Genomic DNA, 26,818 nt, shown 5'->3' with positions numbered 1-26,818 from the left:
CAGGCCTTAATATGTAGCGGGGAAAAGACCCAATCTGGCAACACCAGCTACCAGCGTCGTAGCCTACAGCCGCGTGCGTCATCAAAACAAAATGCAGCGTGGAAGCTACAGCAGCATGGAGGCGACAAAGCAGCAGTATGATCACTTAAAACAGTTTTATGACCAGGTGGTCGGTGAGGATGATGGCAACAAGTTTGCCTGCCGGCTTTCAGTAAAAAAATCCGCACTTCAGTAACCTTAAATTCCTACCTCAGCCTGGTCCCTCAGTTTGTGTTAGTAAAATCTTCTTGAGCGAAGGTCTTCAACAGGGGATCCGCGACCCCTAGGGGGTCTACGGAGGTACTGCATGAGGGTCTGCATGGTTAGTTGATATTTTTATATTCCCCCCCTGCAATTTTTTTCCCCACTAATTGAAATGTCTTTAAATACTCATTAACATGAAATCAACACACTGTAGTAAACAGATAAATGGAGGCAGAAGATGTCTTTCAGTCATCAATGCACACATTCAGCGACACACAGGAGCTCTTTCAAGCTGGGCACCGTTTCCTTCACAACAACCAGGAATCAGAATCAGAAAAACTTTAATAATCCCAGGGAGAAATTAATTTCTTTACATTACTCCATCTGTAATAGAGTGACTATAGGACACAATTTCATACAATATATATAGTTAGGGGGTCCCCGCTCCATCTCGCCATCAGTTTGGGGGTCCTTTGTCTGGAAAACATAGAAGACCCCTGTTCTTGAGGGTTTTACTATCCATGTAACTTGTTTGTTAAACCTGCCTGGTATAATTTTCCAGGATTCCTTTTTAGTATGTATTGAAATGAAATTTCAAATGGAAAAAAATTATTAAAAAAAAAAAAAAAACATTTGCACCTTAAAGACTACTTTCCTATTTTTCTTTTAATAATTACTCATAAAAAAGACCATTCAAGCAGCACATTTTTCCTGATGTTTTTGAGAATATACTGTAGGGGTGAAAGCTGCAGCTGCTACTAGTGTGAAGTGAATGGACAGCAACAAAGCGTTAAAGCAACAATGGGGAAATGCTGTCCCCTCAATGCTAATGTAAACCCTGGTTGGATAAGGATTCAAAACTGGATAATGAAGATGAAATCTGACGCACAGTTTCAGTGTTACAACTGATACAATAATTGCTGTCTGTGGTTCTACAGTAGGCTATGGTGTAATTGAGCAATATATATAAAAAAAAAAAGAACTATGAACTAGTTCATTTTTTGGTTTTGAATTATGAACTATGAACTGAACTAGTTCATTTTAAAATGTGTGAACTGAACTTTGAACTAGTTCACGTAGAAAGAGAACTTTCCCAACACTGCATGTTGGACTCTGCTCCGCAGTGAGATGAAGCTACTCTGACTCGTCTATCCGGAAGCCAAACAAATGGAAGGGGAATATGAAGCTCACTAGACAGAAAATGTTCTGCCTTGGCAATTTGTGCAATTTTGTGCTGAAAGCCCTAAAAAGAAAAGGCGACGAGGTAGACATGGCTGAGGAAACGTGGCTACTACGGTCTGCTAATTTTACAGACAGAACTGCAGTTCACTCATTGCATCCCCGCCATGCTGCTGTGTTTAAAGAAGAATCCTTGTTTGTGCATGCGCACTGAGCGATTTGCCCACGATGGTTGAGAGAAAATCAAACATGTTTGATTTTCTCCCGACCATAAGGATTCCTGATCAGGAGGTGGTTGTGAGAGGCTGATTGCCCCTCGTAACCCCCTGTACACTACACGACTCATAACGCACGATCAGGCTTAAAGTCTGCCCAATCAAAAGATTCTCGCACAACTGGAAAAACCTATCAGTGCACGCCCAGCTTTAGGAGGACCCCGGGCCTACTGCACCAGCATATTGTCTTACAAGGGGTCTGAGGATCTCATCTCATTACCCAATGGCTGTCATGCTACCTCTGGCGAGCACATGGAGGGCTGTACGGTTGTGTTGTATATGCTATCCCTTTATTTTAATTAGCAGTGTATATAGAAAAAACAAAGTCAGCTAAAAAAAAAAAATCTTTGGTTTTTTCTTTTGGGTCCAAAACCATGTTTATAATCTCTATTTGTCTTCCTCATAGGCATGAAAAGAAAATTACAGTTCAGCCTTTCATTGCAACAAGGCTATGGAGTGTATAAGCTGTCCCATGCCACCAAGTCTCTAAGCAGCCCTCCTGTAGAGAAACCATCTTATCACAGCCTTTTTAATTGTGACTTCCCAAATACTCACCTTTGTGCACTGGAACCTGGTGGACTCTCAAGACTGAATCCCAGTTTTGATTTCAGCACCCCACTCCCAGTGGACAGCTCCTCTCATGCCAGACTATTTTTAGAAGCCACAGCTAGTGTAGTTGGGGCAGTGGCCGATCATCCCGTACTCCCCCATGAGAACCACAAGGATGAGGAATTCCACTGTGTTCCCTCTCTGTCTTCTCATCTGCGGGAAAAGGATCACACTCTCAACGATTCATCATCAGTTTTCGATGGGCCTGAGAGGAGGCTCTCACATGAGGAGTGCAGGAAAATTGAGCTGACGGATTGGGAGTGGTGCAGAAGTAAATCAGAAAGAACACCCAGACAGGTACAGTGTTCTCCAGATATTTCTTTTTTTATCGTAATCTGTTGAACTAAATAAAGTCATTTATATCTATGTATTATGGTTGACATTAACTGACTTTTCCTCATGCTGACAATTGTTTTTCCAAAGTACACAAACTACCGTAGCTTTAAGGTATAGTGAGATGAAAATTTACTTTGTAAAGGCTAAAACATTGACATAGTGCCATTAAAGGGTGTACTTAAATTACACATTTGGGGGGAAAAACATCAGTATTAAAGAAACATATCCATGCATAGATATGTATGTACATATATATGTATATATTAATAAATAAAAGAAGTAATCAAGCATGATGGAGCTCCTGAACTATACTCTGAACTCTGTTCAAATCCACCCCCCATCCCCCTCAAACTTGAGCAACCATCTAAAAGCAGAACTCAGCAGGACCAGAAGAGCCTCAGTGGGATAAGCCATTACAAGCAATTCTGGATGTGGATTTCTGTTTGCACTTTCTCTGCCATTTTTACCTTTTAGCTTATTCTTTGCCTCCTCCCTCTTCTACTCCTGCTTAAACAATATTTTTGTCAAGGGGTGTGCTGGATACTTCCAGAGCAACAGTAAAATGTGATACATGTTGTTGTGATATTTTACCTGTAGATTATGAATGCATATATGATTAAATAGAACTGCCGTTGTGGTTAATGGATAAATCATTCAAAATCGACTGTAAAACCAATTTAATGTTCTTGGTTGAATAAATATAACTATAACCTGTTACTCACCAGGATTTTGGGCCTCTCACACTCTGTCTGGCTTGTGGACTGGCTGTTAAAATCCAGTTATCCAGGGGGCTTTGGTGCAGAGTCAACAATGCAGAATCTAGATGGTGGGACCCTACCATGCGGTCTGGAGTCAGGGAGTAACAGGCTGGAATCTACTGGGTGGTGATTACCAAATAGCGGACCTTATCACTTGACTAAAGGGAAAGGGTTAGACTACAATGGGGCGTATCTTAATTTATGAAGTCACAAAATGGCTGCTCCTATTCTACGGGAGAGGAGGGGTTACTGATCTCCGAACAATAGACCATAAAACTCAGGAAAGTTACCGCCCCTGGAATGTGATTACCCATGGTTTTATGGGGTCTACAATCCTCAGTCACTCTAATACCCTAACCTCAGGACAGAATGGGAAACCAAGAAAATTAGATAAAAGAAAACACATAAACTCATTCACATTCATCTACACCATGAAATCAGAGCTCTTTATAAACTCTTTTCAGATGAAACATCAGCATAAAGAGTGCCAAAGTTAAAATAAACTCTTTGTAAAACCTTACTTGACTAGCTCGCCCAAGCTCAGCACCTTATTCAAAGCATCAGACGGAATAATGGAAAGGTTTTACTTTGAGATGATTTGTATGTCCGTTTCTGAGGAGGAGTGAAGGCAGCGTCGGATGTCGGCACAACACAACTCCGTCTCCCAACCCGGTTTGGGAGACGGAGTTGATTTGACCGTAAAGAAGCTGCAACACTGGTTCCCTTTAGGGGGAATTCTGCATTAAACAGCACAGGCGGAGGCTCCGTCTTCTCACCCAAGCTTAGCGGGTCAGCACAGTGATACACTTCAGTTAGTGGCTTTTGGTCACCTAGCCAAAGCTATGGTCTGCTAGCTTCCAGGCAAATTTCACATGGAATTTGTCTCTCCTTGAACCCCAGTCTCCCTCGGCAGATGGCTGGTTCTGCTGGAGGTTTCTTCTTGTTAAAAGGGAGTTTTTCCTCTCCACTGTCACTACAAGCAAGCTTAGTGTGAGGGATTGCATTCGAGTCAATGAGTCAATGCAAACAACTGGTTTTCCTTAGATAGAAAACTTTGACTGTATGATCTGGTGAATTGTAAAGTGCCTTGAGATGAAACTTATTGTGAATTGGCATTATATAAATAAACTGCCTCTTGCCCTTAAAGCTGAATGACGTGGGGGTTGGTCCTGCTGCATCACAGCCTCCTTCTGTTGGTTGGTCTCTGAGTCTGGACCGAATGGCAGGAATTAGTTGTTACAGTCCTGCAGTTCTTATTGAGATGTGACTTTTTTTTTGTTCCTTTTTTGAATACGTAATATATTGATTACTATTAGGATGGAAGAAACATTTCATCCAGTATAACAAAAAGTGTTTCCGAACATGAGTGCCAACTATAGTTTTAAACACAAGAGTTAACTAAGCTAAAAGCTGTTATTGGACAAAAAAACAGATATGATACTTACCTGACCAGACATATTTTGTTTTAATCTAGAGAGTTGAATTTGCTTTTATCTTTACAAGTAACTAAATCTGCTGGCTAAATATGGCCTGCTACCAGATTACAAAACACTAAGAGGAGACTTTTTAATTATGTGACAGTGCAATGTTGTCCAGTTCCTCTCAGGTGTCCTAAATGTGGAAGTTAGCGATCTAGCACCCCTAGTTGCTTAACAGGATCTATATAATGTTCTTTAAGCCTTCTAAAGTCAACTAAAGGTATATGTTGCAGAGTATGTGCTCTAAGAGCCATTTTGTCTTAATTTGGAGTAGAATTGATTGTGCTCTGCCTCAAATTACAAGTAGTGATCTTGGAAAGAAGAAGCGTTGTTTACTGGGCAGGTGTCGCATAATTAGGGTAGGTGCTTCCTGAAGGAGGTGGGTAATCACTGTGTCATGTAGAATGATGATTGCCATTCCATTTTGCCAGGACAGGAAGGGGCTGTTACTCAGAAAGCAGAATTTATGAGGATTATTTAAACTTGCTTGAATCAAGCAAAATACCACTTTGGACATGATTTTGATGAACGAATGTTATTGTAAGATAGATAAAAGGTAAAAAAAAAAATAGACTTTTCAAGTTAAAGGCCCTATAAGAAATACACACAAAAGAAACCCTCTGAACAATGTGACATGTTTGTATTCAGTAATTAGTAAACACTGCAAGCACAGTCAAGGAAATCTAAAAATTTAACATAAAATATTTTATAAGAAGCATAGGCAGGATTTGTGAAAGAATACACATGTGTCCAGTTTTGTATTGCCAGTTGGTAATGAAACATTAAAAACCAAAACCTACAAGCACACCCAATGATCTACATTACCTTGAATAAGCTGTGGGCTACATGATACTCTGTAATTTTGGGGCCAAATTTTTGTTCTATGGGTGTTTTGATTAAAGAAGTCACAGTTGTTTCAGTAGACAAAGAAGAAGAAGCGGCTGTTGCTGGTGGTCTAGTAGTACTTTAACATACTAAGCATATATCACATGATATCACAGTTCAGCATGGATTTTTATGTTTGAGAACATAGTTTACTTTAAAGAGTTTGGTAGCTGTTCGAACTTATTTCTTTTTCTTCTTTTCTTTTAAGACTTTAACTACTAGTAAACAGAATCCAAGAAATGATTCTGTTTTTCTTTTAAATAAGTAAATCTCACGTATTAATGGACAAGTTTTAAAAAGTACTGTACGGTACAGCACAAATTAAATCTAAACATTATAAAATAAGATAAATTAGCGAGTATTGCATATAAACCAAACACAGCATATTTGCATGAAATAATTACAATAATCTAGGTCAATTTATGTTAATGAGAATCAGTTGTTGGGTGCAGTCAACAAAGGAAGTGCAGATTCAACTAAATATCGAAATTAAACCAAAGAGAGACAGCCAGCTTAAAGGGATACTTGGCAAGTTTACTAATGGACAGGAGCGAAAAGTTAGGAAAACGTATAGCAGGGGCTTGGAGGCAGTGGTCAAAGGCAGTATGTAGAACAGAATACACTTCAGCAGATCTTGACTTTGTCACATAAACACAATGCAAAATCTTACATTGAAAAACTCTATGTTTGGTACACAGTGAAGAATTGTTTTCCCAAAGTAGCATGTTGTCCCACAGCTTTGTTTAGCCATGTTATGTTTATTAAAACAATTTAGGTGATAACTTGCAAACACAATGGCTTTTAAAGGGCTATGGCTATTCTAATTCAAGCAAAGCACTTTCCAGGTTGTTGCTGTATCCCCTAATTGATTTTTAACAAACGTCAAACAGGGACCTCTTAGGGCTTTCTTCTATATTGGCCCTATTTAATTGGTTAAGTAAGTAAAACCTTTTTTTTATGTAGCATCTTATAAATTGTTAATCAAACGCATTTTTAAAGGTTAAAAGTTAGCCTAGTGTTCCTGTTGGAAAACTTCATGAGTAATTGTTAAAGGTTTCTCCTGGGCTGTGTATTTCTGTATCAACACCAGAGATACTATGGACTGTCAGTGCAGGTGGAATGATTTGTCTAGACAGTTTGCCATTATCAAAGTTGCTTTTACAGGCGATGGGTTGAACAGGCCTCTGATTGCACTGTTACAATTAGGTTAAGATGCATACATTAAAGTTTATAGATGAATTAAAAACATGTGAAACATTTTTTGGATGTTAATTATTTTGCAAGGCAGTATAAGTCTTGTTGGAGAAGGAAATAAAACAGTCTTTCAGATAAATGCCTCAATGACCCTGTCTGTGGTAGATTATGTTTCTTTGGGCTCTTTTTTCTAAATCAGCGATTACGCCTTTTTATATTTTAATGACTCACTGGCTGCCATTCCTGCAATTTAGATGTGTCCTCTTGAGTGGGCTTGAGTCCTCCTTTGTTTATCTTGTTTTCTCTCCTTCTCTCATCTTCTGTTCTTCTCCACTGTGGTTTCCTTCATAATGCTTCATCTTTAGCAAGAAGCAGTGGATTCTAACTAATGGAGCAATTGATCGAAATGCTATCAAATGCACACCTGCCTTTCAAAGACTGAATTCGATTTACTGCTGCTCTGAGACTCTAAAATTGCAATGCTAAGTTGGGATTATTTTTAATCAATCATAACCACTTAAATGTAAATGCTATCAGACTGTTGGAAAAAGTGGAAAAGAACATTCACACAAAAAAAATATTGTTTGCATTATGTGTTACAGTAACTTAAATGCCGTTGAGCTATGTTGAATAAATTACACTATTATTAAAAAACAATTTGTTTTATTAAACAAAAGGCATAACGATTAATTAAAAACAGACTTATGTTTTCTTTTTTTCTGTTAATTATCATTTCTTTCACTTACAGCTTAGTAAAATTTAACATAAAAAATAGAATAAATCATTAAACAAACCAAAAATATTACCTCAATGAAAACTACTTTCAATATCTGTTAAACGGTAATTTTTTTTTTTTTCAAATGTACTTAAGATATGAAAAATAACTTTTATTGAACACATATTCTGAATAGTTGGACACAACTTATATCTTTTCACTATTGAATGCGTAATGTGTCTTTTTCTGCCTTAAAACAATAGTTGAGTGTTTTATGACATTAATCAAAACCTAACCTTTTCCACTAATTAGAAAACCACAGAACCATCAAAGTAAACAGTTAAACTTCAGTCAGCTCTTCGTCCTCTGATAAATTTCAAATGCTTTTCTTTATTGATGGCATGCTTGGCTCACATAACTAGAAAAGCTTAATTCTCTCCCTGTTAGCTTGTGAGACTCAATAAATTGTTAAACATGCGCAGAATGGTAAAAGCATGATGATTAATGCACCTTGGCATTGGCGGTAACAAAAACAGATGGGAGATCAGCTTCAAACTGTTCCTGAAATAGCAGAGCAGCCACAGGCACAACCCTTTGAAATTGACTCGTTACTTGCAGAAAAATAACACTATTAGTCAGTTTTGTGGATGATTCTGAAACTAAAACAGATGTGGAAATACACATGTATGCATGTGTACGATAAATGCTCATGCTGTATCACTGCGTTTTGTTTTTCCCTTTATTACAAGTAAAAAATGTTATGCTTAGAAAATCACAGAGTGTTGAAATCCATGCATGGCCTTTGTGTGTGTGTGTGTGTGTGTGTGTGTGTGTGTGTGTGTGTGTGTGTGTGTGTGTGTGTGTGTGTGTGTGTGTGTGTGTGTGTGTGTGTCCTTCGTCTGAGATCTTTCATGGTAATGTATTATATTGTATTGTTTGGAAATATAAATGCAGAACTCACATGTTTAATGACACTACATTCACAAAATACTGAAAAATAATTTTGAGACATTCATCCTAATTCTTAGCGACAACATCCAGAATAAAAAGACAACAAATTAGGTCACAGCTCCATGTTATTCTTGCTGTTTTCCTTCCTTTTAGTAGGCTAGATGTCATTAACCAGCAGCATTTCTCCTCACTGTCAAAGCCTCTGGCCTTCAGTACCCAAAGGGGGTGTTACGATTAGAGCTTAAAGACGTCTTTACCCTCTCAGTGACTTTATGCTCTGTTACTGATGGTGGGGCTTCAGGTGCATTTACAAACTCTTTCGAATGTCCATTTAAATACTGGGTTCCGAAAATCCTTTTCTCTCTATAAAGAAATTATGCAAACCTGGAAAAATATATGGTCTCTCTAATAATGTAGAAAACATGTTGAATTAATGCTAATGAGTAAGAAAAGTGTTTTTCTTAGTAGAAAGGACATATATTACTGTTTTTGGAGTAAGATGGGTCACCATTTTAGTCAGACAAAAAGAATGACCTAATAAATTTATTATAATTGTGTGGCATGATGTGCAAAATTTTGAAACCATGCTTAAAGGGAGTTCAGACTGCCCTAAAACCGCGCTCCTTATTGACTGATCCGACTTTCTCGAGTTACATAGGCAAGTTTCTGGGTAGAGCAGCCTGTACAAAGCAGATATGCGAAATAATTAAAAACTATTTAATAAATATTAAATTAACCCAATAGCTGGGTCAAAAGTGTGTGCTGTGTGGATCTGTGGATCTTCAGTAATCAGTTTAAAAGCTGAAAAACCGATGTGAGAGCAAATAGCCCTCCAGGGAGCCTGTTGATGGGAATCGTATGAAAGACAAGGTCTTATTAATGAAAATTTCTTGTGACCTGTGAGTTAGAAAATCCAGGATCCACAGAGAGAGTTGATCACTCAGGTGGAAGGAGGAGGAAAGTTTGTGGGCTAGGATGTTGAAGTCAGCTAACAGAACTCTTGCTGAGGCATTAGGGCAGTCCAACAGTTCATAAAAGGGTGTCTAGGGTGTACATTCTGGCATCATCAACACCTCTTCTTGTGCGATATGTTCACTGGAGATACATCAGTGAATTTGTTAGTTCTAAGATGTGATGTTTAATATTTCTCTTTATTGACTTCATCACAAGGGAGGTGAGAGCCACAAGTGAAAGGTCATTAAAACCTGGTGTTCTTGTTAGGGAGGGAAATATTTGTAGAGTGCTTCCACAGCTGGGGGACTGTTCTGGAGTTAAAGGACCACTAGAAAGAGCTTTTAAAAACACCCCCCAGCTGTTTGGCACAGTACCTTAGAAATTGGTTCATGATGTTTCATAGGCCAGGAGAGCCAGTCTTTTTGGTTCTTCTGATGGCCTTTACCAGGTCATCTGTGGTGAAGGTGGAGGCAGAGACACTGGGCTGGAGTGTATTTATGACTTTAATATCTGAAGCATTGTCCTTCTCAAATCTGCTTTAATAGGAGTTGAGATTGTTAGGAAGAGATATATGGCTGCTGTTGTCTACTTTAATGCTTTCACGGCGAATGGTGACGTTGTTAATAGCAGCCGTATTTTTAAGGACCTACCGAGCTGAGCGAGGTTCCCTTGTGAGAATGTTTGCTCCACCTCAGCTTGGCAGCTTTGATGGCATGTTTGAATTCTCTACTGACCTCATTTTCCTCCAGATCAGAGCTGGTTAAAAAAAAAAATATATATATACATATATATATATATATATATATATATATATATATATATATATATATATATATATATATATATATATATATATATATATATATATGTATGTATATATATACTTTTTTCTTGTTACTGATTTCTTTGAGTTCTTTTCTAATCCAGGGTTTTTTTTCTGGGAAGATTGTCCGTTTTGGAGGGGATGATGTTATATGAAGAGACTGTATCAACCTGTTCATTTATACTGCTGGTTGGGTCTAAAAGATTACACCAGACCGTAGTCTGAAAGCATGCTTGGAGTGTTGATATGCTGTTTTTGGTCAACAGCTTCACCTTATGGACTTTTTTTTGCACTCTTTATAATAGGGATGTGAACCAAAGTGTAACAGATTTGTATCATTCTAAACCCAAACCATAGCATTGGCCTAGCATGCAAAGGCGTGTGGCACAGGTAATATACTTGTGAAAGCCTCATTCCCAGGGGAACAGTTATATAATCACCTAGAATAAATGTGGGTGCATTAGATTTAGGGTGGATATACACCAAAATGGTACATAAAAGAGGCAGAGAGAGACAGCCAACAGTTCATTGTCCATTTTGCACAACACCGCTCTTACTGTCACAATAGAGCACCAGCTAGTGTTTACATAAAGACAAACATTGCCGCCATGTTGTTTCCCGATTAACTTACTATCTCGATCTAGTCTGAGAGGGATGCCAAAGCGTCCATAATTCAACACATAATCTCTGTCATCTTTGATTAACCATGTTTCTGTAAAAGCTAGACTTGAGGCAGTCCTGTATTCCTGTAGGTGGTTGACATTAGTCTGTAGCTTGTTCATTTTAGTGCAGAGGTAGCAGGAAATAACAGAGGGGAGCAGTCTTTGTTTATATGTCTCATTCAAGTCTACCGTTTCCTTCTTCCACTTCTGTTTAACTTGTGCCTATGAGTAGAGACACCATGAATTCGTGAGGTTTGGCAAAGGATTTCCTCAGGAAACGTAGTGATATCTTGAGCAAGTGTGGCATGCCGTAGCTGTAGATTTAGCAGTGTATCTCTGGAGCAGGACAGGGAATTGGTCCTAGCTGAAAGCATTACGATACATTACAGGAGAAAAGGCAGCAATAGTAATGGCACCACGAGTCAGTCGATATCCATGCGGAAGGATCACTGAGAGACGGCCAATCAAAGAGTCCAAATTCACAGCTTTGGCTCGTTGTAGGTGCCAGCTGAGTAGCTAATAGCAAGTGGCTAGTAGTTAATAGTGAATGCTAATCGGAACAGGAGAGAAACAGGGACAAAGGGGTAAAAAAGAGAGCATAACATCAGCTAACCGTAACATCAGCTCATTTGCCCATGTGCAAGCAGATATTCATCAAGGTTGCCATAAATTGTCATGACCTGGCCTGGTCGGATCACCTGCCTGTTTTATTCACTATTACTTTGACACCTACCGCAGTTAAAACTCGCGCTGCTGCTCGGCGCTGTCGGATTATTAACCCCTCCACTGCCACTCATTTCTCTATTGCTTTTCTTCAACTCTGTGAATCATCTGACTTCCTCCACTTTGATACAGAAGAGCTCTGGTCCTGGTTCTATTCTTCCTGTCAAACCATCCTGGACTCGGTTGCTCCATTAAAAACCAGGCACCCCAGGATTAAACCTGAGCCTTGGTTTAATGACAGAACTCGTGCTGCAAGGAAGGAATGTCGTCGTGTTGAACGCAGGTGGAAAAAGGATAAACTGCAGGTTACTCTTCAGATTTTAAAAGACAGTTGGCGTCTCTACCAGAGCACGGTTAAAGAGGCAAAAAGGGAATATTTGGCAAATATCATTGCTTCAAACAGTCATAACCCACGTGTTTTATTTAACACCATTGACTTTGTGCTTAATATTTCTCAGAATGCCTGTTTGGAAGCTTCTCCTGATGTGTGTGATGATTTTATGCGTTTCTTAATTGAAAAGGTTGGTAGTACCAGGGCTCTTATCACAGCTCCTGACTCTGACCCTTCAATTTCAGTCCCTTGCTCGGCTGCTTTCAATCAGTTTGAGCCTGTGACTGTCTTACTGTTAGAGGATGTGGTTCGCCACATTAAGCCATCAGGTTCCCCCCGGGATGCTGTGCCTCCACGACTTTTTAAAGATATTTTACCTAGCATAGGGCAGCCTGTTCTTGCAATTATAAATAACAGTCTGTCGTCAGGTGTGGTCCCTGCTAGTTTTAAACATGCAGTAGTGCAGCCACTGCTTAAAAAACCTGGCCTTGATCCAACTGTTCTGGCTAATTATCGGCCTATTTCGAAGCTGCCTTTCCTTTCTAAGGTTTTAGAGAAAATTGTGTACTGTCAGCTGACACAGTTTTTAGATGACAATGGCATTCTGGAGGTTTTTCAGTCTGGCTTTAAAACTCTTCATAGTACAGAATCTGCTTTAATAAGAGTTTTTAATGACATTCTTCTTGCATGTGATTCTGGTCACCATGTTGTTCTGATGTTACTTGACCTAACTGCTGCCTTTGATACAGTGGACCACAATATTTTAATATCGCGATTACACCACATTGCTGGTATTGATGGCACTGTTCTTAAATGGTTCAGGTCTTACCTGGAGGAGAGAACTTTTTCAGTGAATATTAGTGGCTCTAAATCATCTGTTGCTTCAATGTCTTATGGTGTCCCACAGGGCTCAATTCTTGGCCCACTGCTTTTCTCTCTTTATATACTGCCTCTGGGTTCTATCCTTAGGAAACATGGGATTTCTTTTCATTGTTACACTGATGATTGTCAGATTTATTTTCCCATACAGCAGCAGGATGTACATTCAATCAAACATCTCCTGGCATGTCTAGGAGATATTAAAGCTTGGTTGGCCTTGAACTTTTTAAACTTTAATGAAAACAAAACAGACGTGATGGTGTTTGGACCCAGTGGCTCTTGTGAGTCCTCCTCTGTTGACCTGGGACCTTTGCAGGTATATTTTAAACCTGTTATTACTGATCTTGGTTTTAAGGTGGACAGTGATTTTAAATTGGACAGCCAAATTAGAGCCGTGGTTAAGTCCAGCTTTTATCATTTAAGGCGATTGGCGTCAGTGAAATCTTTTCTTTCCAGGCAGCATTTTGAAACACTGATCCACGCTTTTGTTTCAACTGGATTGGACTACTGTAATGCACTTTATCTGGGAGTCAGTCAGTCGCTGCTCTCACGTCTGCAGCTAGTACAAAATGCTGCTGCACGACTTTTGACAGGTACTCGAAAGAGAGAGCATGTGACCCCTGTCCTGGCCTCACTTCACTGGCTGCCTGTATACTTTAGGATTCATTTTAAAATTCTTATGTTTGTTTTTAAATCATTGCATAATCTTGCCCCAGCTTACCTCTCTGAGTTTCTTCATCCCTACGTACCCCATCGGTCTCTCAGGTTTGCAAATCAGCTGCTCTTGGAGGAACCGAGAACAAAAAGGAAGCTCAGAGGGGACAGGGCTTTCTCTGTTATGGGCCCCAAATTATGGAATGACTTACCTTTGCAGGTCAGAGAGGCCCCTTCTTTGTCCATTTTTAAAGCTCGTCTTAAAACCCATCTATTTTACTTGGCTTTCAACACCAGTGGGATCTAGTTTTAAATTGTATGTTTTTTTGTTTTTAAACTGTTTTTAAATTATTTTTATTATGTTGTGTTCTTAAACTGTACAGCACTTTGTATCAACTGTGGTTGTTTTAAAGTGCTTTATAAATAAAGTTGGTATGGTATGGTATGGTATGGTATGGTATGGTATGGTATGGTATGGTATGGTATGATTGCTCTACCTTGATTGGTTATTTCTTTCACCAGCTGTCAGCCCATCGGCTTGATCCCACCCCCTTCATGGGTGATGGACTGAATTGTTAAACCAGAGTGTCTGACATTGGGCGGTGCCCCGCCCCCCCCCCTCCTGTGGCATCCGCGAGCCACAGATCCTAGCTGCTCCACTTTAGTTTTGTTGGTTTTTATTTAATAAAAGCTTTGAACTTTCCTACTGACTGTCTGACCTTGAATACTGGGGCCAACTGTCCCGTTTTATGACATAAAAAATTTAATTATTGTACTTAAATTAGTACTTATCCTTAAATCACTAAAGAATGCAAATACACATCTTTAAAAATTATTTGTGACTTCTCTGAGACAATTAGATGCTCTTTTCATTTCCTCCATTAAAATGTTTGTCTGACGTCATCATTGGACATGCTCAAAGTAGTCTGGAAAAATATAATTAAACCATGTTGTTTCTTTTTCTAGGTTACACACTACAGTATAAACCCTAAGGTTGACATGAAAGGAAAAAATATAAAAAAAAAATTATTAACTTCTAAAATATTAGTTTGGTAGGCTTACTGTTTTTAGGGAGGGAAGAACTTAATCTAGGTCTTTTTTAGAAAGTAAAATCGAGGGCGACCCAGATGTATGTCTGGTTGTGCATGCGCAAATGAGCTGATGGTACGTATTGTGCTAACAGTACTGTAGTGACACACCCCCTTCCATTATTCAGGGTTACATCACTACATAATGGGATAGCAACCACAATAGAAAAGTACATAACATAAATATAAAGACACTCTATGAGATTAACCACACAAGCAGTGGCCTAGTGCTATTAGTTACTTAGCATATGAAGAGAATGATCAGTTTTGCCACTTTTCCATTATTTAATGTAATGGGTGTATTGACTTAGCCTAAATGATGACATCTAATGGTACACTGTAGTTCTGAGCTAAATTTTTACATTTTTTCCATTGTATGTTATCGTCACATTGATGCTGGCAAATACTGCTATAAGGATAAAAGTTTTTACATCTTACATTGGCATTCAAAATGTAAGTTCACAGCACTTTTATGTTTGCTCAAAACAATTTTCAGCCCCAAAAAGTCACTGCTGTTTGAATGTTAAACAGACAGATATTGCGATGGTGACATTTTCACATTTTATTTTTGTGTTTCTCTTAAAATATGAGGGAGAAAAAGGGTTTATGCTTCACTGCCTATAAAGTATTTTCTAGGACTCCTTCTAAACCATTTCATGCAGAATGCTCTACACAATCACAATAAAATGCAAAGAGGGTCTATGGCAGCTGCATGCTGATCAATGTAGAGCAAATTCTGCAGAATCAATAACTCAGTACAAGCAGCTGGCCTTCTATAGATAGAAAGCTTTGGACCAATATGCACAGATTTTTGGTTGAAATGTCTCTAAAGTGCATTAAAATAATGTGTTGTGAATTGAAACTTTAGAAATAAACTGAGTTGAACTTGCATCGAAAATCGCATGTCTGTGTTATATGTCTTTCCCTTTCCACATGGGTTGCTTCTGGCTATCATGTGAGCACTGTGCAAACAGTAGAATGACAACATATCTGCTTCTGTTGAACATCATATCCACAATCAGATAACCACTTCCTGTCCTTTTTAATAATTCACAAGTTTAATGAGACCTGTTGCCATATCTCTTCTGATGCACTACATTATTTCATCTCCTCTCCCTCCCAACAGCATCATGCATTGTTCCAAACAAATGGTCTCAGAATAGACTCATTTTATTACCAAGGGATATATCTCTGATAAAGAAAGCTAATAGGGATGAATATCATGAAACATAAACAACCTGCAATCATAAACACAATAGTTAACTATTTCATTAAAAAAAACTGGCAGCTAAATAGTTAAGCGCTCGATGTCTACGCTTTTTTTATTTGAAAGTATAGTATCTAGATTTATCTGTCATTGTTGCGGAATCACTTTGTTTCCAGGGGTTTAAAGTGTTTGGACTTAGATTTTATTTTGTCATTTTGTGTACACAAGTGTAAACAAAAAGAAATTTTGTTAAGAACAGCTCTCTAGACTATTTCATTTTTAAAAGTGCAGCCTTGATAAGGTAAGAAGCAGTGATAAAAAACGTTGTGATGAAAAATAGTAATGTAAACATATGACTGTATAGTTACAGTACAGTTCTAACGTTCTGTTTATTTTGTTTATTTTTTTTATTTTTTTTTTGTTTTTTTGTAACCCATTTTACATAACATTCAGCAGTCTAATGGCAGTGGGGAAGAAACTGTTCTGGACCTGCATCGGATGCTTCGAAGTTTCTTCCCAGAGGGCATCAGGGAGAACAGTCCATGTTGGGGGTGTGAGGGAACATTTATAATGTTACCGGCTCGGGACACACATGGCTGGGATGAAATGTCTTTAATGGAGGGAAGAGGAGCCCCGGTGATCTTCTCTGCTCTTCTTACCACTCTTCTCACCTTCTTCCAGTCTGAGGCGCTGCAGCCTCCACACCACACCGTGAGACAGCTGGTCAGAACGCTCCCTATGGTGCTTCTGTAGAAGGTGGTGAGGATGGGTGGGGGCAGGTGGGCTCTCATCCTTGAAAAGAAGTACATGAGCTTTGGTGCCCTTTTGATCAGTGAGGTGGTGTTTATATTCCAGTTAAGGATGTCTGTGATGTGCCCCCCAAGGAATTTGGTTCTTTTGACCTCCTCTACAGCTGAGCTGTTAATGAGCAGTGGAGCGTGGTTAGGTCGGTTCCTCCTAAAGTCCAAGATGATCTGGTTCGTCTTCTCCACGTTCAGGATCAGACTGTTATCTTTGCACCAGTCCACCAGCTGCACCACCTCCTCTCTGTATCCCTGGTCATTGTCGTCTCTGATGAGGCCCACCACTGTGGTGTCATCTGCAAACTTCACGATGTAATTGGTGGTAAATCTGGGAACGCAGTCATGTGTCATCAGGGTGAACAGCAGGGGGCTCAGGATGCAGCCCTGTGGGGAGCCTGTGCTTAGGATGATGACATCAGAGGTGTTCTGTCCGACCCGGTCTGACTGAGGTCTGTTGGTTAGGAAGTTTAGCAGCCGGTTGCGGAGGGGTGTATTGAAGCCCAGCTGTTCCAGTTTGCCCATCAGATGCTGTGGGATGATGGTGTTGAAAGCTGAACTGAAGTCCAGGAACAGCATCCACATGTAGGTATTCTTCTCCAGGTTTTCCAGGCTCAGGTGGAGAGCAGCAGAGATGGCTTCCTCAGTGGTGCAATTCTGTCGGTAGGCGAACTGGAATGCGTTGAATGTTGGCGGCAGATTGGAGACTATGTGTTCTTTAGCCAGCCTTTCGAAGCACCACATCACGATTGGAGTCAGTGTGACAGGCCTGTAGTTAGTAGTTGAGTGAGGTGACCTGAGGCTTCTTTGGAAGAGTTCGCGATCCATTTTTGTCTTCCAACAAGCGGACGTTGAAGAGCAGGATTGATGAAAGTGGTGGTCTGTGGGGATTTCTCTTTAGCTTCACAGTTAGCCCCCCTCTGCATCCTCGCTTTCTCTGTCTTGTGCATCTCTTCCTCTGGCCGTTATTTTCCGCTGTTATTTTGCTTACATCCGTCCGTAGCACTCTGTGGCTTTTTAAACGATCAACGACCGTAGCTCCAGCAGCCATTGGGGATCATAAATGCGGTTTTGATGTCTAGTTTGTATCTTTTTAAGCTGCATATTTCATGAAATTTTCGAGAGGAGCTCTTCTTGGCCGCTGCCTTGGAGCGCCGCCATGATAACAATATGGTTAACAATGGTTTGCCTTATGGAGTAAGAACACATTTATCTCTATTTACTAGAAGCTATGTGCACAATCCAATTTCACTCACCCTAAATAGCAGGAATGAAGTGTAGAAGCAAACTTGTTGCCGATCTAAAGTTTTAGCATTTACTGTCAACAATGTTATATGGAACAATGGCAATAGGTCCTTTGATTTGATGTCGAAAACAAGTTATTTGAAGTCACAGTCAGTTATACTTTACTTTTTTTGTCAGTTCACTGCATTTCATATTTATTCCTGCACCTTAAGTGCATTTCAAAAAGTAAAGTGGAACTTCTCCCTCAAAATTTATTCAGAGCCTATTTTAGCAAGTGGTCATAGCTATATGAGACTTATTTTTTTTTACCTACTTCTTGATTCGTGCATTGCTTCCACTAAAACAGTGGGATCATTTCACAAAGGCATCTGTGGATACTAAAGGTCCCAACCTGATTTTTTAGGCTCTTATTCTGATACAGTTCGCACAGCAGATCTTCTTGCTCCTAAAAGAGACCCAGCTTTCAAGTAGTGTCTCTCTATGCTAAAGAACAATTTCCAATTTCCATAGTTTTATTTTTAAAAATCAAGTAGTTTTACAACCTTAAAGACCCAAGTAAAAAAAAAAAAAAAACATTTTAGTAGAGATACAAGTTTGTCCTCTGAAAGTAGATAAATGGCTCAGAAGGAAGAATTCATCCTCTTTTGTAAAAGGTATACTTTTTTCGTGCAAATACAGGTCCTTCTCAAAATATTAGCATATTGTGATAAACTTAATTATTTTTCATAATGTAATGATAAATCTTAAACATTCATATATTTTAGATCCATTGCACACTAACTGAAATATTTCAGGTGTTTTATTGTTTTAAGACGGATGATTTTGGTATACAGCTCTTGAAAACCCAAAATTCCTATCTCACAAAATTAGCATATTTCATCCGACCAATAAATGAAAAGTGTTCTTAATACAAAAAAAGTCTACCTTCAAATCAATATGTACAGTCATGCTCTCAATACTTGGTCGGGAATCCTTTTGCAGAAATGACTGCTTCAATGCGGCGTGGCATGGAGGCAATCAGCCTCTGAGGTGTTATGGAGGCCCAGGATGCTTCGATAGCGGCCTTTAGCTCTTCCAGAGTTTTGGATCTTGCGTCTCTCAACTTTCTCTTCACAATATCCCACAGATTCTCTATGGGGTTCAGGTCAGGAGAGTTGGCAGGCCAATTGAGCAAAGTGATACCATGGTCAGTGAACCATTTACCAGTGGGTTTGGCACCGTGAGCAGGTACCAGGTCATGCTGAAAAATTAAATCTTCATCTCCATAAAGCTTTTCAGCAGATGGAAGCATGAAGTGCTCCAAATTCTCCTGATAGCTGCATTGACCCTGTCCTTGATAAAACACAGTGGACCAACACCAGCAGCTGACATGGCACCCCAGACCATCACCGACTGTGAGTACTTGACACTGGACTTCTGGCATTTTGGCATTTCCTTCCCCCCAGTCTTCCTTCAGGCTCTGGGACCTTGATTTCCAAATGACATGCAAAATTTGCTTTCATCGAAAAAAAGTACTTTGGACCACCGAGCAACAGTCCAGCACCTCTGCCGCTGTTTCTGGTTCAAAAGTGGCTTGACCTGGGGAATGCGTTACCTGTAGCCCATTTCCTGCACACGCCTGTGCACTGTGGCTCTGGATGTTTCTACTCCAGACTCAGTCCCTGCTTCCGCAGGTCCCCCAAGGTCTGAAATCAGCCCTTCTCCACAATCTTTCTTCTTTCCTTCACACTGGGAACATCCTATTCGTTCAGAAATATTTTTCTATGTCATACCTCTTTTTTTTAGGGTGTCATTGATGGCCTTCTGCACAACAGTCAGGTCGGCAGTCTTACCCATGATTGGGGTTGTGAGTGATGAACCAGGTTGGGAGTTTTAATTTGTTGATTCAGATGATTAGGTGCATAGCTTATTTAGAGACCTTTTTCATGATATGCTAATTTTGTGAGATAGGAATTTGGGGTTTTCATGATTTGTATGCCAAAATCATCCATATCAAGACATTAAAATACCTAAAATATTTCAGTTAGTGTGCAATGAATCTAAAATACATGAATGTTCAAGTTTTATCATTACATTTTGGAAAATAATGAACTTTATCTCAATATGCTAATATTTTGAGAAGGACCTGTATTTATTCTAATCAAAGGAGTTATCGCAACAGTGATAAGAATGATACATTCTCATTAGATAATATAGATTTCAAACCTAGTAATTGAGTAACATACCAGCAGGTGAGCCAAATCCAAAGGCTCAGTAAATTAACACCAATTAATTAATGAATCAATAATTAATTAATTAAGAGAATATCAGTCTGTAATGTCTGTGCTAGATAAGGAGGGCTGAGGACTGCCTATCCTTTAGTTGAATCGGATGAAGTAAAGAATAGTTTAAAGTTACAATCTCAATCATCAATTATTACTTTAGACACAAGGTTTTGAAAGAAGTTCGCAGGTTTTTTTTTTATTTTTTTACATTTTTGAGGAATGCCTAGTTAGTTATAGGAAGCTGTACATTTGTCTTAAGTAAATATGTGCTCCAGACTTTGAAAATCGACACAAATAATGTTTTCTGTTTAAATCTGAACGGTGCACCATTAACCCTTCAACAAGATTACTTCCTCTCAATTGAGTCTCAATTCTAAGGTTTAGTGCTTTTCCTGGAATGACCAGCCCAAAGGTCTGCTGTAAAAAGTATGAACTGAACACTCTGCAGGATACTAAATATCTATATTTTTGTGGTTTTCCTGTGCAGCGCTCATCAGGTGGTCTATCGATACCCCTGTGTGCCTTTCAGGGCACTGTATCTCTCCAAGCACCCACTGGCAAGACGCTATCGCTTTCCACCTATGAGGTCAGCAGCGACGGCCTAAAAATCTCTCCCAACAACGCTAAAAAGGTAACTAACCTCCACTCAATGTCTTTTTTTTTATTTTTTGGAAGGGTGAACTTAGTTTCCTGTAACCTATCATGAAGAGCAGGACCAAGAGTAAGGATGGATCAATTCCTTAAAAAATGAAATATAGAAGTATAGGTTGGGATTTCTGGTCAGTTCAATCAATATTATTCCTACTAAAATTAATGTACTCTCTACCAACACTGAGGGAAAAATGGAAATAATCCTTGTCTTTGTATAAAACTGTTACTTTAAGTATATTTTTTAAAGTGAAAATATATAGGCATAATTAAGGAAACTACTTATTTGTACAATTTACAGAAGAAAATGTACTTTTTTTTACTGTTTCATGACTAAAGAGGTTTTACAGGTACTTTTATTTTTACCACTTTTTTCACATATGTGTTTTTACTTAAGTAAAGGACTACTTTTGACAAAAATGTTTTTAGAGCAGTGACAGCCTGTTTAGAAAGTTGAATGCACTTTGTGGGGTCTACATGTAATTTACCACTGTGTTAAAATATAGTTGTAAAAAACAACACATTGGCAGATGAGATATTTGCCCTGCTTTTGAAACACTATCAATCTGGTTTGCCAGATTGATAATGTGTAGCACTTTAGTTCTACTCATTATCCGTCTGGGCCTGCTCCCATCAAATCTGTCATGGGAGGAAGGGACATTCAGCAGAACTTTCTGAGTTTCTTGGGATGCTGCGAGTACATCTGTTTGTCAGAATCCATGATTTTATCTTTGAAAGAGGAAATGCAAGAGCATACAGGCATAAGGCGCTGTGGTTTCTCATGGCATCTGCTATCTTATTTGTTACCATGATTGGCTAAAACAAAACTTTGGTAGGCGGGCACTAGGTTGCTTGGCCCAATCAGCTCAGAAGGTTCTACTGAACACCCTGCCTTTCCCTGAGGAACAGTCCCAGATTAGCCATGTGTACAACCAAACCTGAGTGCTACTCAGTAGTAATGTGACTCATCCGGTAACCTCATGCTTGTCTTAAAGAGGAAACAATTGCATCATACTTTACGATTAAACAGTATTTTGTTGAGTGATAATAAATCGGCCCTTTAATTGGTCAATTGCTCATTCACACACCCACTTTTTTGCACAATTGGTCTTTGGGGAAAGTAATAGTGGTACTCCTATTGTAAAAACTTTTTGCAAAAAACTGCTCAAATATCCATCAATTATAGTCCTGCTTGGAAGGTATTTTTTCTAACCATGGAAAAAAAAAAAAACTATTTAAAACATTTTTAAGTTGTATTGCAGTTAGAGAACTAAAACTACAAGTAATATTCTAATACATTTCAATAATAAACCTCTTCCCCCAAAGGCTCTTTATTTTATCTGGAAAATGTTTTGGATTATCTGCTTAAAGAAGTCATCTTTGGGTTAATATAGTACTGTCAAAATTAGTGGCATTTGCAGTACTTAAATGTAATGAATTTTGCTCCACATTTTTTTTTTATGATTTGTTGTCAAGTGTTGTACACAAGAATATATTTCTTCTGATTGGTATGATACTTAAACTGTTGCTTGCTGTTTTATAAGACCAAGTTGCTCCATTTCCAGTCTTAAATATAGCAACATAGCGATTTGTCTCCAGGCACTAGTTGCATATTTAATAAAAGGGCATACTGGATTTCCTTTTCTTTCTGAAACTTTACTAAGTTTCTGGCCAGCAATACTTTCTTTAAATCTTCAGCTATGCCTTAGGCTTGGTATATATATACCAGGAGAGGGGTACTGATTAACAGTGATGATGTTCTGTTTATTATTGCTTGTGTAAGCAGTCTCTGTTTTTTTAAAGGTGGAAGTGTATCGCTCAAAGTCTGTTGGCCATGAGCCCAGTGCAGATGATCCAGGATCTGGAGGCCACACCGGAGAAGCCAACGTCAGCTGCGTAGGAATGGAGATCGGCATGGGGATGGGAATAGGAGCAGGGGTTGGGGATACCAACGTCAAAATACATCTTGAGGTTTTGGAAATCTGTGATAACGAGGAGGCCATGGACAGCGTCTCTATTGTCTCTAACATCAGCCAGTCTTCGACCCATGCCCGCTCGCCGTCGCTGCGCTACTCTCGCAGGGAAAACCGCTTTGTTTCGTGTGACCTAGGTGAGACTGCGTCCTACTCCCTGCTCATCCCGAGCGGTGGCAACACTGAAGCAGAGACCATCAATATCACTATTCCTGACACAGTGGAAGCCCATCGGCAGAACAGCCGACGGCAGACACACGAGAGCTCAGGGTATCATGAGGATATTCAGCTGCTTAATGAGGCTTACAGAAAGCAGGCAGGCGAGGGAGAAGAGTGAGATATGTACACAATAACAAAAGGGGGGCCTCTCGGGGTGGAGGTTGAAAGAGCAACTCAGGCAGTAAAGTCAGTATGACAAATTTCCTAATCATTCCACATTTTTTCCTTTACGATCACAGCTTTAATAGAGCTAAGACATGATATGAACAGACTCGTTTAAAATCTTTTAATAGCCTCTTTGCCTTCCTGTGTACTTGTTCAGGTGAAATGATGAAAGCACATGCATATCCTACATACAAAAATACCCCTCCAAAAGGGCATCTTGATAGTTTTTCAACCTGTTGAATGTTTTTGTAGAACACTTGGATGAAGGTATTTACTTTTTAACAGGAAAGTAATCCTAAATTTACTGCCAGAGCTGCAATAAAAATATTGAGGGTGAAGTATATTAATGTGTTAGGATCGCGCATTAAAAGTCCAGATATAAATCTAATCAAGATGCTGTTTTAAGAGTTGAAAATATATTGAATCTAATTTAGCTGGACAGCCACGTCTTGGTGGATTTGCAGTTGTGCATTCTTTCCTTTTCCAGATGATGGGACGAGTAGTGTTGGTCAAGTGCACCTTTGTACCTTGATTCAAGCTCTAATTCATTGCCTTGGATTTTATTTTCAGCTATTACATTAAATAGGGACTGAATAGAAATAAAGGCCTTTGGTTTTTAGTGTTGTAGAAATATAAAAACAGTGTATTATTTTCCATTCATAATTATGTACCTACTGCTTTGTTTTGATCTTTTAACCCCTCAAAAAAAAAAACTTAAGTTTATGGTTGTAACTAGGCAAAGTCTGGAAAGCTAAAGAGTTATGAATGCTTTTTCAAGGCAGTGAGATATAGTGGCTTACATGACTTAAATAGCATAAAAAGACAAACTAGTACCATCAGCATTTTATCTCAGATTTTTATTATGTGGCAACTTGTCACCATGGAGCAGATGCAGCAGGAGAGAAAAAACAGGTTGAAAAACTAAGAGCTGAGGTCTGATCATATTTCTCATCTAAAAACAGCTCACGTGGACTACGTCACTAGTGACTCAGTGGTGAGGGGAGGGCCCACCTGACCCATCTGTCTGACTCATTCAAGTGTGTGTTGAGAATAAGGATGAGAGTGGCTGCTGTGATGTCAGACAGACACCAAAAGTATTCATCTTGCAATGAAAAAAGGTGTGTGCTCATTTAAAAATTCTTGTATTTTCCATTAAAACCAGCCACAGTATCAAACATTTTTAAACTGATCTGCTCCAAGTCAGCGAACTGTCTAGGTTGAAAAATTAATAGAGAATCAGGTAATATTTTTAATTAAGATAAAAGACATACTGTTTTGTCTCAGTCAGCTTCTATGTTGTGCAAATGATTGACTGTATATTTTATTTTAGCCAACAGATGAAGATATAACTTTACATTGCTAAGCCACCTGGAGCAATCATTTCTCAATTTGCTTAGTTTGCTTCCTATCAATCAGTGACTATATACATGCATACATTCAGTACACAGATAAGGCAAACTCTATCACCATTGAGCCTTCCATAAACATTTTGAATCAATATAGTGAGTGAAATTTAGAAGCTATATCTATCCTCATAGGTAATAGACGGGTGTTTATATTATTACTACGATGCACATTCCCATGTATTTATAGTTAAAAAAAGCAGAGATTTAGATATTGTAATTTTTTTCATTCCAATTGAAATGTATTTAATTTCATTTTAGAACTGTGTCTCCAGTATTTTAGCTTAATTCAGCATGGGCTGAACTGTGTGGATTTCATTTACGGACCTTTTGAGTCATTCACGGCTCCCCTCCTCCTGAAGACTGCCATCATTAAATTTTCATTTCAGGAAATTACCTCCACCAGTATCTGAAATCCAGTCTTATTTGAGCCGCTCCAGGGAAGATCGTAGGAAAAAATAATGTACAGGCATATGAGTAATGATGAATGTAGATCTGTGTTTGTGGCAACTTTTTTTTTTAGCTGTTAATTGTGCCAAAGGTTGCAGTTTAAGCACTACTTCAACTCTGAAGCCTAATTAATTCTATCATCTGTATGTTTGTCTGTGTTATGGTTTAATTTACTACTAAAATATTATCATATTACCATATGATCAATAAACTGTTGCTTGTTTTTATATAACTATGGGTTGTGTATCAGCGTTGTTTATGTATTCATGTCATTTCTCTGGGCATATCAAACAACATATAAGCTTCTATCTTCTGAATTATGGACAAGGGGAAAAAGATTCAATTCGGTACTCTTAATAACTTGTTCTGACATAGATGATAAAGTGTAACTTGGGAGAAAAGTATAAAACTAGAATTTTGTACTATGGTCAAGGTTATACAAAATTATGAGTGATTGCCACTCTCTGTGCGCTGGGTATTTTTCATATGTTTTGATATATATGTGGGGATGAATTTTTTTTAAGGTGAGGACTCTTGTCCAAGATCAAAAGGCCTAGGATAATAGTTTCCTTCTGTACCTGTTACCGCCAGTGACTCACCAGCACATTCTGGGTAATTCCAAGTTTATCGAAAATAGATATACAGTATAGTCTGCCAATCTTTTTGCATATGCCTTGTTTATGAGACTCCAAGGCATATAGAGAAAAAGCCACCTAGAATATCTCAGTAGTGTTATGTCCAAATCCCCTCTGCAGGCTCAATAATTAATAGGCAGTGCTCAATGCTGAGTTTTCATTGACTGACGGAGCTCTGCACCAGTATTTCATTTTTTCAGATGGGCTGATTCCTCTAGTTCTTTCCTTCTTAACAGGTGCAAACTGAAAAATGTGACCTGAAGAACCTAATAGCCTAATAACATCTCTGTTAGATAATTTTTTCCACCCCATGCATAACGCTGTTGCAAAACTGGAGAGCTCCTTTCAGTGACAGACTGTTGCACCCTAAATGCACCAGGGAGAGTTATCCCAGATCCTTCCTCCCAGCAGCTGTGAGACTTTATAACCATTATTGTTCCCTGCATCCTCAATAATTTGTTATGTTCATACTGATTTTGCACAGTTTTTCCACCTTAGTCAGTTAAATAAGATGCTGCTCTCATTTTGCACATCTCTGATGTTGCTGCTATTTTTCAAATATCCATTACTGTAGAAATGTCCATAGCTGTATATTGGTTATTTGTTCTCCAGGTGCACAGTACTTATATTGTTAAAAGACTTTAAAGTACAGCATTGTTTTTTATTTAACTCATTACTATTATGTTATTATACACTTTTCTAAGGTCCACATTTGTGTGACCATTTTTTTCTATAATCATTTTGCTGCTGTAAACATCAGAATTTCCCCATTGTGGGACGATAAAGGGATTTTATATTCTACAAACAGGACCTTCAGGTTCTTAAGCCATATACAACGTTCTCTACAACTATGCTGTACTAAATCCAACAAAACAAGGGACACAACGGACAGAATCAAAGCTTCACGTGGTAATGTAGGTACCAGATAAACCTACTGCTCCAAATACCCTCCCAAAAAACTTAGGAGACTATGAAACCGACTCCTTTATTCTCACGGCATCATTTTGGCAAGGGTAAAGATCTGGTATGTTTCTACAACCATACCGCTCTTCCTGAATACAAGTTTAAAAAA

At 38.8% G+C, this 26,818-nt stretch overlaps 1 protein-coding gene across 1 annotated transcript in view; it reads left to right on the top strand.

The window, feature by feature from the left end:
- Nucleotides 1–25,321, top strand: part of LOC119788818 (probable G-protein coupled receptor 149) — a 35,404-nt gene extending 10,083 nt beyond the window's left edge. The window contains exons 3-5 of the mRNA XM_038293464.1: nucleotides 2,104–2,603; nucleotides 20,741–20,884; nucleotides 22,705–25,321. Of these exons, the coding sequence (XP_038149392.1) occupies nucleotides 2,104–2,603; nucleotides 20,741–20,884; nucleotides 22,705–23,211 (1,151 nt within the window). The 3' untranslated portion in view covers nucleotides 23,212–25,321. The remainder of the gene's footprint in view (nucleotides 1–2,103; nucleotides 2,604–20,740; nucleotides 20,885–22,704) is intronic.
- The last annotated feature ends 1,497 nt before the right edge of the window (nucleotides 25,322–26,818 follow it).

This window comes from Cyprinodon tularosa, unplaced genomic scaffold, assembly GCF_016077235.1.
Source record: "Cyprinodon tularosa strain WSP-4 unplaced genomic scaffold, ASM1607723v1 ctg327, whole genome shotgun sequence".
NCBI classification, from domain to species: Eukaryota; Metazoa; Chordata; class Actinopteri; order Cyprinodontiformes; family Cyprinodontidae; genus Cyprinodon; species Cyprinodon tularosa.
This window is presented reverse-complemented; position numbering and strand designations above follow the sequence as displayed.